At 43.1% G+C, this 13,359-nt stretch overlaps 2 protein-coding genes across 2 annotated transcripts; both read left to right on the top strand.

The window, feature by feature from the left end:
* The first annotated feature begins 2,186 nt into the window (after positions 1 to 2,186).
* Positions 2,187 to 3,358, top strand: LOC135484631 (uncharacterized). Its single transcript, XM_064766265.1, has 3 exons — positions 2,187 to 2,380; positions 2,780 to 2,943; positions 3,225 to 3,358. Exons 1-3 carry the CDS (start codon positions 2,187 to 2,189, stop codon positions 3,356 to 3,358), a joined length of 492 nt encoding a protein of 163 aa, XP_064622335.1.
* Positions 3,359 to 10,035: 6,677 nt separating this feature from the next.
* On the top strand, positions 10,036 to 12,644 carry LOC135484746 (uncharacterized). The gene is made up of 4 exons (XM_064766415.1): positions 10,036 to 10,121; positions 10,522 to 10,657; positions 10,779 to 10,920; positions 11,511 to 12,644. Exons 1-4 carry the CDS (start codon positions 10,119 to 10,121, stop codon positions 11,674 to 11,676), a joined length of 447 nt encoding a protein of 148 aa, XP_064622485.1. The 5' UTR covers positions 10,036 to 10,118; the 3' UTR covers positions 11,677 to 12,644.
* Positions 12,645 to 13,359: the final 715 nt, after the last annotated feature.

Genomic DNA, 13,359 nt, shown 5'->3' on the forward strand with positions numbered 1-13,359 from the left:
ATCTGGTACAGAATTGTTCATTTCCATCCATATTGACCTCTGTAATCTGGACACCTCTGTATTGAGGACAGCATCTGTCATGTCATTATTGGAGAGGTTCTGCTGTGATTCAAAATGATTCAATACATAATTGCCCCCCCCCCCAACTTAAAATCATAATTTAGCATTAAATAATGAATTGCTCCATAAATATCATAGAGAGAGTAGTTCAGTTTTTGTTGAAAATACCCCTAACACACTTCCATAACTTCAAAGGAATTAGGAAGGGCTTAGGGATAAGGTGGTATGGACATTAACAGGAAATTTTGTAACCAAAGTATTTCTATCCCAACAAATGTGTAGGCCTATTTCTATTTAATGAAAGGAATCAAACAACATAATCTCATAATCAGGTAAGGTTAATCCATTAATCCAATAACTAATTTATACAATTACAATAAATCCCAAATATGAGAGTAAGGGCCTACTTACAACTGTACCCGAGATTTCCCCATTCTATAAATCATTATTTCTTCTAGAATATACAATTTAATTCCAGGCAAAACCCATTTTCTAAGATAATCCTCTGAAGTTGTAGGCCTAGTTTGGAGTTAGAAGTCATAAACATTGTTCTTGCAAATTGCATACTTGCAAGTCCAGACCCATAATTGTTGATAAAATATCAGTGACACCCAGGCCTGAAAATGATCACCAAAATGTCCAAGGCATCACATTATAAAAATACCTACAAATTACCAATTTAGGCCTGAACTGTGCTATCAAATGAAAAAAAACATGCCATTGCCATCAGAGGTTGGTATGGCGATGATTACACAACAACTGTCATGACAACCAGAATACAAATGTTTCAGCAACATGAAATGAAATTGAAGAGCTGTTTCTTCCATCCAGGCCATTGTTGATGTCATATTCCTCACAAATAGTTATCAATAAATTATTTATGTCAAATAATACTATACCATGTCAGACATCGTTAAAAACAATATGCTTTACAACACAAGCATTATACAATTATAAATTTAAATACCGCATAGACCCATAGTGATAGTCAGAGATACAATACAGTACACTACATGCATGCATGTATCCATCTTTCCAGCATCACTTTCAGTCTCTGTATCTTCCGCACAACCACAAAATACAAACCTATTTCTGGTCTCTGCAACATGAATGAATATCCACTATGTATAATTAACGACACTTTGATTTATCACTTACCAAACAATTGAAAAATGGGCCTAAAATATTGCTTCTATCTTTACATCCACGCGCCATGACCTGAATGGGGTTATCCATTAGTCGCGTATGTGCTATAAATAGCAACCGAGGAAGGTGGCGACATGGCAGTGATATATTGAACCAAAATCTTCAGTGAAATTTATCTCCTTTGGTAACTCACTTCACTTTACCGCGATTCGACAGTGACTTTGTCCGTGATGATTATCACAAAACCAAGAAAAAGATAACAAAAAGTGCAACTTCAGAAAGGTAGGCATTTTAAACCTCATAATCCCTCTCCCAAGCACTCGCAAAAAGAATTCAGACTTCTTATGTTGAAATCATTCACAAATTATCCATTCATGATATGCAAAAATCAAGTAGATTCCTATGTATTAGGCTGTGTAAGGCACCTGTCTGCTTTAGTTCACTTCTGGTTATACCTTAGAAGGTTATACCAAGCATTGGTATAATTCCAATAAAGATTTCAACTTGAGTGTCTCAATGGATATCATCCCGCGGACTTTTCTATTATTTTTTATTTTCAACTCAGTGACATGTGAGTTATTGGGTAAGTTATAATAATTCTATACGTTTTTTTCTTCTGTAGATTAATGTAATTTTGAAATATCATCGCCAAGTATCGAAATAACGAAGCACATCACTTCATGAACTATCGAGAAATGGCATACATGTACATCCACTAGGAAGGGATCCGAACCCACGACATTCCGATCTGAAATACGGCACTATACCCTCGAGCTACAGCGTTTTCTGTTCCTGCAAGCTATGGAATAACTGTAACAGGCTGATTCGCGTTGCAATGAGTTCATAGCGACTAGCGACTATGGAACGAAAAAATAACGTCCGCGAAAAAAGTGTCGTTTTTCCGCCCAGTGGAATCTCACCAACGCCTGCGAATCTTCATTCGGTTTTGACATCGCCTTCCTTCTTCAGTTTGGCAATACATGCCCAAATTCTGGCCGGCGAAGGACGCGGTGTACGGAAGGTGGACAGGTTACAATTACGCCCTCAGTTCTGAGGGCAAGGACTTCTTGAGCGCAAGAAGCCACTGTCGCAACCACAGCAGCCCGGAAATTAAGGTCGACATGCTCGGTGATGCGTCTGAGCCGCTGGTCAATCGTGTTCTCAGCGAAATAAGGTTAGTGACGAATAACACAGTTCTGATGAATCGGGCAATACGTTCCAGTATCCCCTGTCAAAGAACTCCGAGGCGCAAGAGACAATGTCACAACCACATTCAAGACGGCTTGGAAGCACCTGGAAATTGATGATTATTGTTGGTTAGCGAGAAAATGACCCAACAGATTTGGTTTACAGTATTGTCAGTAATGATTTTCATATTCATGCAAGATGGGGTTTCTGTCGTCCTGGGTGTGCAGTGGAAAAAAAGAAAACGTCGAAATTGCGTCATTCTCATGTTTTGTTCGTCGATGCTCGACTGATATTCTTAGCAACCCAGAACAAACATTGTCCAAATTCTGGGGAACAAGTGTTGTTTACGGTAATTTTTCGTCAAATCCTCTGCCATGTTTTCCAGGGGAAATAGGGTGGAGCACAACAGGGTATGGAGACAACTAGGCGGTCTTTCCACTGGAAGCAATATGACCAAGTGCGCGGTCTATGATTTCACGATTGGACAGACGGCATTTGCATCCTGCAAGGAGCGCTTTCATTACGTCTGCTTCAAGAAAAAAGAGCTCGGTAGGTTTTCAATAAACAGTCAGCACATGTTACAAAACAACATTCGTTCTCCCACATCCTCGAACATGGGTTATTCACGCGCATCTCAACATGTCGTAAAGTACGAGTAGCGCAGGATGATTGACTGGAACTGCGCTTTGCAACATCATATTTTTTAAGCTCGCCGCTGGGGCAACCTCATACAGGCGGTGTAGTTTGGGCACTAGCCTAGCCAGTTGCAATAGCATACGGTTATATCGTCATTCCGATAGTTTCTTAAAGTGAAACCCCTTGCCTTTCAGATCAGAAGACCAACCCGAAATCGTATTGGTATTTGCTGTTACAGGATAGTTCAGCAGTTGGCGCCACAGTGAGTGTCCGTCTGCTTGGCATGTCCGCTCTCCTCTCGGCATCATTTCGATGGATTGGATTCTAATTAAATGATATCCCCAGGGGAAAAATGGTCCAATTTGAGTACGCTTCCTGGTATTGCAAGATGGCCAGACGGACACTACCACCGAGTCAGATTGGCATCGTATGCTACTTTCGGTCTGATAGAATTGCTGAACAAAATTTATTTTGCCTCTTCATATTCATACAAAAGCACTGTGCGTCACTCGAAATATTATTGATATACAGAAGAGAAAAGATTCGCAATTAATTATTCTTAATCCCTCTTGTTTTACACCCAATAGTTGGAAAATGCTGACATATAAAAGTCCATTACACAGGGTTTCGACAGCGAAACCCACGACGGAAATTGGGAGAAAAAACTGACACCCAATCGGACTTGCATAGGTTACGTCATTGTGTTCCTATGACGTCACGCCGTCATGCAACTGGCAAAGCAACGCCACCCTGGTTACAGCGTCATTCACGGCCTTGCCATTGACTGGGCAAAATCTTATTTTTCGATTTCGTCCACTATACCGCAACAATCAATAACGTTTAGCAGCATTCCTTGGCGAAAGTAAAAGGTAAGATTATAGGGTACAGCTGATGAAGAAAATGGTAAGTTTTTAATCGGCAGTAACAATGACTGAGTCGGTGCAGTGATGTCTGCGAGAGAAGACAGTGGAGTCCGACAGTGACAAGGACAATGACTGCGAGAGAGGACAGTGGACAACATTCGGACAGTGACAAGGACAAGGACTATGAGAGAGGACAGTGGACAGTCGGACAGTGACAAGGACGAGGACTATGAGAGAGGACAGTGGACAGTAGGACAGTGAGAAGGACAATGACTGTGAGAGAGGACAGTGAACAGTCCGACAAGGACAAGGACTATGAGACAGGATAGTGGACACTCGGACAAGGACAAGGATTGTTAGAGAGGACAGTCGACAGTCGGACAAGGACAAGGACAAGGACTATGAGAGAGGACAGTGGACAGTAGGACAGTGACAAGGACAAGTACTATGAGAGAGGACAGTGGAGAGTAGGACAGTGAGAAGGACAATGACTGTGAGAGAGGACAGTGAAGAGTCCGACAAGGACAAGGACTATGAGACAGGATAGTGGACACTCGGACAAGGACAAGGGTTGTTAGAGAGGACAGTCGACAGTCGGACAAGGACAAGGACTATGAGAGAGGACCTGATAGTCGGACAGTGACAAGGACAAGGACTATGAGAGAGGACAGTGAACAGTCGGACAGTGACAAGGACAAGGACTGTGAGAGAGGACAGTGGACAGTAGGACAGTGACAAGGACAAGGACTTTGAGAGAGGACAGTGGACAGTAGGACAGTGACAAGGACAAGGACTATGAGAGAGGACAGTGGAGAGTCGGACAGTGACAAGGACAAGGACTATGAGAGAGGACAGTGGACAGCCGGACAGTGACAAAGACAAGGACTATGAGAGAGGACAGTGGACAGTAGGACAGTGACAAGGACAAGGACTATGAGAGAGTACAGTGAACAGTCGGACAAGGACAAGGACTATGAGAGAGGATAGTGGACACTCGGACAAGGACAAGGATTGTTAGAGAGGACAGTGGATAGTCGGACAGTGACAAGGACAATGACTGCGAGAGAGGACAGTGGACAGTAGGACAGTGACAAGGACAAGGACTATGAGAGAGGACAGTGGACAGTCGGACAAGGACAAGGACTATGACAGAGGATGGTGGACACTCGGACAAGGACAATGATTGTTAGAGAGGACAGTGAACAGTTGGACAGTGACAAGGACAAGGATTGTTAGAGAGAGGACAGTGGACAGTCGGACAAGGACAAGGACTATGACAGAGGATGGTGGACACTCGGACAAGGACAATGATTGTTAGAGAGGACAGTAAACAGTTGGAGAGTGACAAGGACAAGGATTGTTAGAGAGAAGACAGTGGACAGTCGGACAGTGACAAGGACAAGGACTATGAGAGAGGACAGTGGACAGTCGGACAAGGACAAGGACTATGAAAGAGGACACTGGACACTCGGACAAGAACAAGGATTGTTAGAGAGGACAGTGAACAGTTGGACTGTGACAAGGACAAGGACTATGAGAGAGGACAGTGGACAGTCGAACAGTGAAAAGGACAAGGACTATGAGAGAGGACAGTGGACAGTCGGACAGTGACAAGGACAAGGACTATGAGAGAGGACAGTGGACAGTCGGATAGTGACAAGGACAAGGACTATGAGAGAGGACAGTGGACAGTAGGACAGTGACAAGGACAAGGACTATGAGAGAGAACAGTGGACAGTAGGACAGTGAAAAGGACAATGACTATGAGAGAGGACAGTGGAGAGTCGGACAGTGACAAGGACAAGGACTATGAGAGAGGACAGTGGACAACATTCGGACAGTGAGAAGGACAATGACTGTGAGAGAGGACAGTGGACAGTCGGACAAGGACTATGAGAGAGGATAGTGGACACTCGGACAAGGTCAAGGATTGTTAAAGAGGACAGTGGACAGTCGGACAGTGACAAGGACAATGACTGCGAGAGAGGACAGTGGACAGTCTGACAGTGACAAGGACAAGGACTATGAGAGAGGACAGTGGACAACATTCGGACAATGAGAAGGACAAGAAATACGTGAGAGGACAGTGGACAGTCGGACTGTGACAAGGACAAGGACTATGAGAGAGGACAGTGGAAAACATTGAGACAGTGAGAAGGACAATGACTGTGAGAGAGGACAGTGAACAGTCGGACAAGGACAAGGACTATGAGAGAGGATAGTGGACACTCGGATAAGGACAAGGATTGTTAAAGAGGACAGTGGACTGTAGGACAGTGACAAGGACAATGACTGCGAGAGAGGACAGTGGACAGTAGGACAGTGACAAGGATAAGGACTATGAGAGAGGACAGTGGAGAGTCGGACAGTGACAAGGACAAGGACTATGAGGGAGGACAGTGGACAGTCGGACAGTGAGAAGGACAATGACTGTGAAAGAGGACAGTGGACAGTCGGACAAGGACAAGGACAAAGAGGAGAGTGGACAAGGACAAGGACTATGAGAGAGGACAGTCGGACAGTGACAAGGACAATGACTGTGAGGGAGGACAGTGGACAGTTGGACAAGGACAAGGACATAGAGGACAGTGGACAAGGACAAGGACTATGAGAGAGGACAGTGGACACTCGGACATGGACAAGGATTGTTAGAGAGGAAGATCGGGGATTACTTGTATTGTGATAGAATGGGATTTCTGAGAATGAGAGTTGCCCTGACAGTGACAGTATAGTAGACTGTGATAGTAACAAGTTGACAGCGCATGGTGAGCAGTCACAGTGGACAGTGGAGCGGAAGATTGAAGATTACTTGGGGACGATGGACAGTGATGGATGGCAGATGGCCAGAACCTATAGACAGTGACATGAGAAGACAAGAGAAAAATGATCAGGAGAGGCAGTGAACAGTGAGAGTGGACAGTGAACAGTGACAAGGGCAGTGACAGTGAGAGTGGACAGTGAGGGTGTGAATGACAGTGACAGTGAATAGTGGACAGTGGACAGTGAACAGCGACAGTCACAAGGACAAGGGCAGTGAAAGTGGACAGCGACAGTGAGAGTGAGAGTGACAATGACAAAGACCAGGACAGTGACAATGAGAAGGAGAAGGACAGTTGACTGTGACAAGGATAGAGACAGTGACAGTGGACACTGACAGTAACAAGGACAGTAAACAGGTGTGGAAGAATGAGGAGAAATGGAGATACGGGGAAATGGAGACACTGATTGGGTAGACAGGTGACAGTGGATAGAGAAAAGTTGTGTCCGTGGACAAGGACAAATACGAGGACAAGTTCAGTGACGGCGACAGTGGAAAGGGATTAGGAGTGGAAGATTGAGGAGTACCTACGGTGAAATGTGGTAAGAGGGTTGGGAAATGGAGGAGAGGAGAGGTCTAGTAAGGATTACTTGGGTAAAATGGGGTTGGGGTGGGTAAATAGGGAACAGGAGAAGAAGATTGAGAAGATGAGAGGAGATGGGATGTAAGAGGCCGGTGTAACGGTGTAATGGGGATTGGGGGAGGAGGTGGGGGCAATACACAAATTCGGGTAAAAAGGAAGACAGATACTGGCGACATTTGGGATGTGGTAGATTGGGGAGGGGGAGTTTAGAAGCCCTCGGGTGGTGGAGGGAGAAGAGGGCAGCACGGGCAGGCAGTTGGCGCGGCATTCTAGATTTGTCGCAGAACTCTCAAAGAAAGAGAGGAATTCAATCAGTGCTTACATGACTTGGGGATTGGCAGAGGCAAAACTTAGGAATGTTTGAGGAAAAGAAGAAGGCGAATGGCGGTGGATAAAACAGATGATGGAGGGAGAGCATCACTATTGGTTGATGGTGGTAATGCTATTAGTAAGAGGCTAGTGAGGAAAAGATGGCCCGATCGATCGAAACTTGAGAAAATTGAGACAGGAGCCAAATGGAGCAGGCCTAAGGGAAGAAAGGAGTCGTGAAATATCCTGTAAACTTCCTATAGAAAATGATATGAGGCCACTTGGGTCCATTTGTTGAGCTAGGCTTCTGATACCGAAAGTCAATAAAGCAATCAAATGCCCGGCTGAAGAATGAGACCTCATAATTCTCAAAGGCAACAGGTTTCATTCATTTAGCAAGGTTTTGATGTTGGAGGTAAATAAAGAAAATCAGAACCTTGCTGATAACAGGATGAAACTTTTGTTCAGGTTATCCCCATGACCATCATATCATCGCATAATTTACGAAGCTCTGCAAAGTGATGATTTCATGACTCCCTTCTTCCTTCCGTCCATCCCGGAGTAGGCTATATCCTGCACTCCGGACGTACTGGGTCGGTATTGTAACTCCCCAGGAAAAAGAAAAAGGATGACAAAATCGAGCTGTCTCGAGAGACTGTACCGGAGAGGTTTCAGCCAGTTTGCTGGAGATGTCAATGCAGATACAGAGAAAAGTTCCCAGCTGATAGTTCCTGGCATTTTGCAGGAGAAAAATCATAATGAAGTTTATTATTAGGCTTGCTTTTGACATTGACGGCTAATAAATAAATCAAAAGACAAGCTGATGATCAATTTCGTTATAGACATGCTTGCGGTTGGTTAAAGAAGTTTGCTTATTCTGCTAAGGTCTTGGTGTGGGAGGTTAATAAAAATTGCCATAGGCCTAAAGTAGAACAAAGCAACCTTCTGTCGCCTCGCACAGAAATTCCTAACATTAGGTTTTGAAAAGAGTCTTTCTCCTTGGATGAGATAAACAGCAATGTGTTGTCGAAGACTTGCATCGGATTTGATTCATTCTGGAGATGAGCAGATGAGCAGACGATCAGACATCGGTGATTACCTCTGCATGGAGCTCTTTCCGCGATTCTAGATGGGATGGCATCGAAGGTCTGGCCAGGTGAAATGAAAATACTCACTGGCAGACATTCAAAAAGTGTTTTTTTCATGCTGAATAAATATTTTGAACCCAAGAGCCGGTCTTTCATAGCAGTTGCTGTTTGCAACCTGCTCAAGCTGGTGGAGTTTTCTGTGTACATAGGTTGAGTGACAAGAAAACAGATGCATGGACATGCTGACATGATGTTCAAGGTATAAGGAAATTATGTCCCAAGATTAAAATGCCCTTGGAACAAAATATCAACGACCCGCACAACTTTCCAATGGATTATCAAGCTATCAACAGCAATGGACAAAAACCATAGATAGAGAAACATCCGAAGGACAGCAATTCCTGTTACACTGGGGCATGTCAGTATTTCCACGCGCCTGTGATGGATGGGAACTAACTCCTCGCCCAGTCCTACGGGATGAAAAGAGGGCAGCCGCAGGGCCTCAGGGGGCAGTTCCCTGGGTGCGCTCAAGGTTGATGGGAGAGGGTGGGGCATGTGGGGCGATATAGGTAAACGGGAAATTAAGCAAATTTTTGGCCCAGCGCAGTAGACTTTAAGATTCTGATCAACCAGGCTAGCATGGTATGACTAGACGGTAGCGAAATTGTCCCTGGCGTGGTTGTGACGGTACATGTATTTCCTCCGAGATCTGTCTGAGTAAGTGTGTCTCGTTGTGGGCAAGTTGCTCCTCCAGTGGTGGTAATCTATTAAAGTTATGAAAACGCAGCGACGCTGCCGGTGCTGGCGTTCACCTGACGAAGCAAACTCGAGACTACACTCTCATTGCAGTTCGCACAACGAGATGCAGTATATGTTTAGTAGGTAGTTTTGAAGTATGGTAGGTAGGCATAGCTATTCCAGAGGCTGTAGGCCCTATAGTGAAGATGGCGCATATACTTCGACTTCATTTCAGCAGGCAATGGTTCTTCTGCATGGAGACTTGGCTACTCGAGGGGTAACTCAGGGTTTGGCGTGAAAGTAAGCGCACATCTCTAAAAAATTATTAGCTCAAATTGATCTAATAGCAATCTGATTGATTGCCTGTTGTTTAAGCAAGGGTAGAATCCAGTGGAAATATCACAAATTTCCACACAAAGCTTTTTATCAAATAAAAAAAATAATCTTTGTAAAAACGTCAATGCCACGTGCGCGTGGTGGATGCGTCAGCGCAGCGCGGGAAAGTGCCTAATAGGGCGCAGTGAAACAAAAGCGTTGATTGGCTTCAATTAGAGAGTCTGGCCTATCACTATTCGCGTTGCATCCAGCCTCTTTCTTCATAGTCTTCCGGTTGATGAAACTTTTTCCACTTTCGCAGACCGATTTGGCCTGAATTTCTCAAGAAATAAGTATCTTACAAGCAATTTGAGATGGTAAGTGATGAAAAAGTCAGTAACTCAACCCATCTGGTGTATATGTGCTAGTTTTAGCTGGCTTACGGGCAACCGAGCCTTGATTTTGACTGTGAGTTTGAGGCAGGGTCATCAAATCCAACTTTCTCTGGCTAGGCCTACTGTAAAACGGTCAGGGGCCGTTGCGGCTGCCAATGAAATCTACTGCGTCAGGACAAGGGACCTTCCAGGCACTGTCGATGGGGTGGGGAGTGTTTACAGTATATATATGTGTATTATGTACACTGTGTGTAACAAGGTAAATATCATCATGATCATCACCTGTACATTTATTACATTCCTATCAAGAGTGAAGAGTATCATCATCATCATCATCAATATCAATCATTGTAAAATATGGGTACTCTCCTTTCACTTTCAGACATCTGGGGTGGCTGTGAATGATGAATGTGTCAAAGTTCTAGAAGAGGTCCGAATGCACCGGAAATATAGATACGTCATCTTCAGTTTAGCAGACAATTTCAAGGAAATCAAAATTAAGAAAACGGGCAGACGAGGTAAGGAAGAGTTGATCAAAAATTGAGACATGCCTGACCTGGTTCATGCTACTGCCGAGTTTATAGCTCGGAACAGAACGTGGTGATTTATTCATTCACAGGATGTTTTCAACTTTTTTAGATGCAGATTATCAAGAATTTCTCGAAGATATGAATGATGCCATGAAAGAGAGACAATGTCGTTATGCCATTTATGACGTTGACTTCCTAATAAGCGATTGTGACTGCCAACAAAACAGATCAAAAATCATTTTTATTTTATGGTAAGAGGAAAAGATAATTGGTGACCATCGCAGCAAAGCCATGCGCACGAAAATTGCCCTGAGCTTGGCAAGTTGAGAAGGACACTGTTGTCTGCCTTTTGTAAAATCTGAGAACATCAATTTCTTCTGTCACCTCCTGGTCATTTAGGCTCGTCTTCTGTGCGACATGCACCTACCTGGCTTTGCTGTGATGGGTCACATTTATTGACCACTGAGTGTTAATGTTTTGATGTCAGTATCGATATCAATTCAGTCCAGATGACAGTTCATTCAGCGGAGAGTTATTTATAATTTTGGAGGAGTTGTGTTTCACAATTCGTTTTTTCTTTTGGGTATGGTTTCATCATGGTTTTGTCATTGACCCCCCAATACGCTCCCCCGACCTATGGCTTTGTTTATCATTGTCTTAACCACAACTTGACACTTGACATAGTATAGGGGTCTGGTCGGATCTTTTTCTCTTCATGTAACCAGTGCCACCTGGGACCAGGGAGCATGTGAAAACTCAACATTTTATCTTGTTCTGAGGTAATTGAAGGATAAATTTCACTTCTGAATGAAAATTGCCATTCTTTAAAATCTTTTTTCAGGAGTCCAGATAATGCCACCGTCAAACAGAAAATGCTCTACTCCAGTAGTAAAGGTGCACTCCGTTTGAAATTAGCAGGTGTCGGCAAGGAACTCCAGGCGACGGACGAGGAGGAACTCTGTTGGACAGCCCTCATGGACAAATGCCTAGAGAGGGAGACCTATTAAAAAAGACAATTGCACATCCTGAGACAATTGCACATCCGGAGACAATAGCACAACCTTGGATATCTGAACCCCTCTCATCTTTGCTACTTGTGCTTTTAGCGCAGAACATGTCCTCTTACTATTCTGTTGTAAATTGAGATCTGGAGGATCGTTTTTTTCACTTATGGTAATTTTGTCAATTAGGCCCATAATATTGTACTCGGGAGTATTTTTTTATGGATGTTTCATACCATGGAGAGTGGGTTTTAATCTGAGGACACTGATTGTGATATGAGTATTAGCGCAGACCATGACCTTCATTGAAAGCACCAGACCCCAAATTGATAACGATGAGGGTTCCAGTCCTTTAATTGTTATCGAATTACATTTCCATCCGTTCTGTATATTTAACTGGCTTATTACCCTAAAGCGTTCTGCATAAAACCTAGCTTGCCGATGAATGCACTGATTTAAATGTGTTATATACTGTCTGCGAATAGGAATTTTGCGGTGCACTTTCTGATATTCATTGATTCCATCTTGTTGCCCTGTAGAAACTGATGATGGAATAGCTGTAAATGTCAAAACTACCAATTAAGGCCCTGGTGTGTTAAAATGAGTGTAAATATTTGTTATTTATTTTAAAGTTTTATCTTTTAATTTTTGTTATCAAAGAAGAGTGAAATATGAATATACCGGTTATGGGACACTGAAGGCGTCCCAGCATTTTTTAAAATGCTGCATACATACATGAGTCGATTGCAAGTCCGTTCTGGTCCATAACCTGTATAATCATTTGAATCGCCCGAGTAGAAACCACCCAAGATTTAGCTTTACTTTTAGTTAATTTTCTCTCTGCTTCCAATGTTTTGTTGATAAGAATATGTCTGTGATGACCCTTAAGTAGGTTAGTAAACCCCGCTCATACCGTCCACTCGTTGTTTGTATATCTGTTTATATTTACCCACCAGTTGTTGACATTTTATACATCGCGTGTATTTGATAAGAGGCAAACAAGATGAATTAAATTATAGAGAACCGAAAAGTACATTTGAGAGATTTTTTTATAATTTTAAAATGTTTCTCTGGATGAGAAAAGACTTAATTGCTGCAGTTCTCTCTCCTTTGAAATGGTTTCCTTCTGTTTATTATACAGCATTTCAAAAGGTTGTTTTGGAGAACATATATAGAAAACAGCTTTTTTCAGTGGTATTCTGGAGTAGTTTTCTTGAGAATGCCAAAAGCATGTGACCACGTGCAGTGTAGGGTTTGTGGTGTCCAATTCAATTTCAAACAATTTTTCAACGATTTGTAAATGGAGAATGATATGCCAGAAGACAATTTTGAAAGCACTCCTAATATGCTGCCGACTCAGCGTTCTGATGCATTTGAATGACTGCATTCAGCATTGCATGCGCTTCCCTTTCCCGAGCCAATATTAAAGCTGCCTCTCCTTTCACTACCGCTGTTACATAAATCATACACAAGTCCAACCATGGTGAAATCAACACTGGAAGAATCTTTTCTGGATTGTAAACCCTCTTTTGTGGTTATTGCTGTTTTTCCAATGATTTTAACAGCAAGTTCAAAGGGATTTGCACTTCAGTTCATATATGTAATATTCTCTCTCATATTCATTGACACTACATGTATAATTCATTTGTTCATGAGGCTGAAAATCATGTTACTCAATCAGCACGATTT

Source organism: Lineus longissimus, chromosome 3 (genome assembly GCF_910592395.1).
Source record: "Lineus longissimus chromosome 3, tnLinLong1.2, whole genome shotgun sequence".
NCBI classification, from domain to species: domain Eukaryota; kingdom Metazoa; phylum Nemertea; class Pilidiophora; order Heteronemertea; family Lineidae; genus Lineus; species Lineus longissimus.

What these genes read in the sequence shown, in the direction of transcription:
- LOC135484631 (XM_064766265.1), top strand. Translation starts at nt 2,187, where the DNA reads ATGCCCAAATTCTGGCCGGCGAAGGACGCGGTGTACGGAAGGTGGACA. An exon ending in CGTGTTCTCAGCGAAATAAG is followed by an intron (nt 2,381 to 2,779) that starts GTTAGTGACGAA and finishes CATGTTTTCCAG; the next exon opens with GGGAAATAGGGTGGAGCACA. An exon ending in CTTCAAGAAAAAAGAGCTCG is followed by an intron (nt 2,944 to 3,224) that starts GTAGGTTTTCAA and finishes CTTGCCTTTCAG; the next exon opens with ATCAGAAGACCAACCCGAAA.
- LOC135484746 (XM_064766415.1), top strand. An exon ending in TAAGAAAACGGGCAGACGAG is followed by an intron (nt 10,658 to 10,778) that starts GTAAGGAAGAGT and finishes CAACTTTTTTAG; the next exon opens with ATGCAGATTATCAAGAATTT. An exon ending in AAAATCATTTTTATTTTATG is followed by an intron (nt 10,921 to 11,510) that starts GTAAGAGGAAAA and finishes ATCTTTTTTCAG; the next exon opens with GAGTCCAGATAATGCCACCG.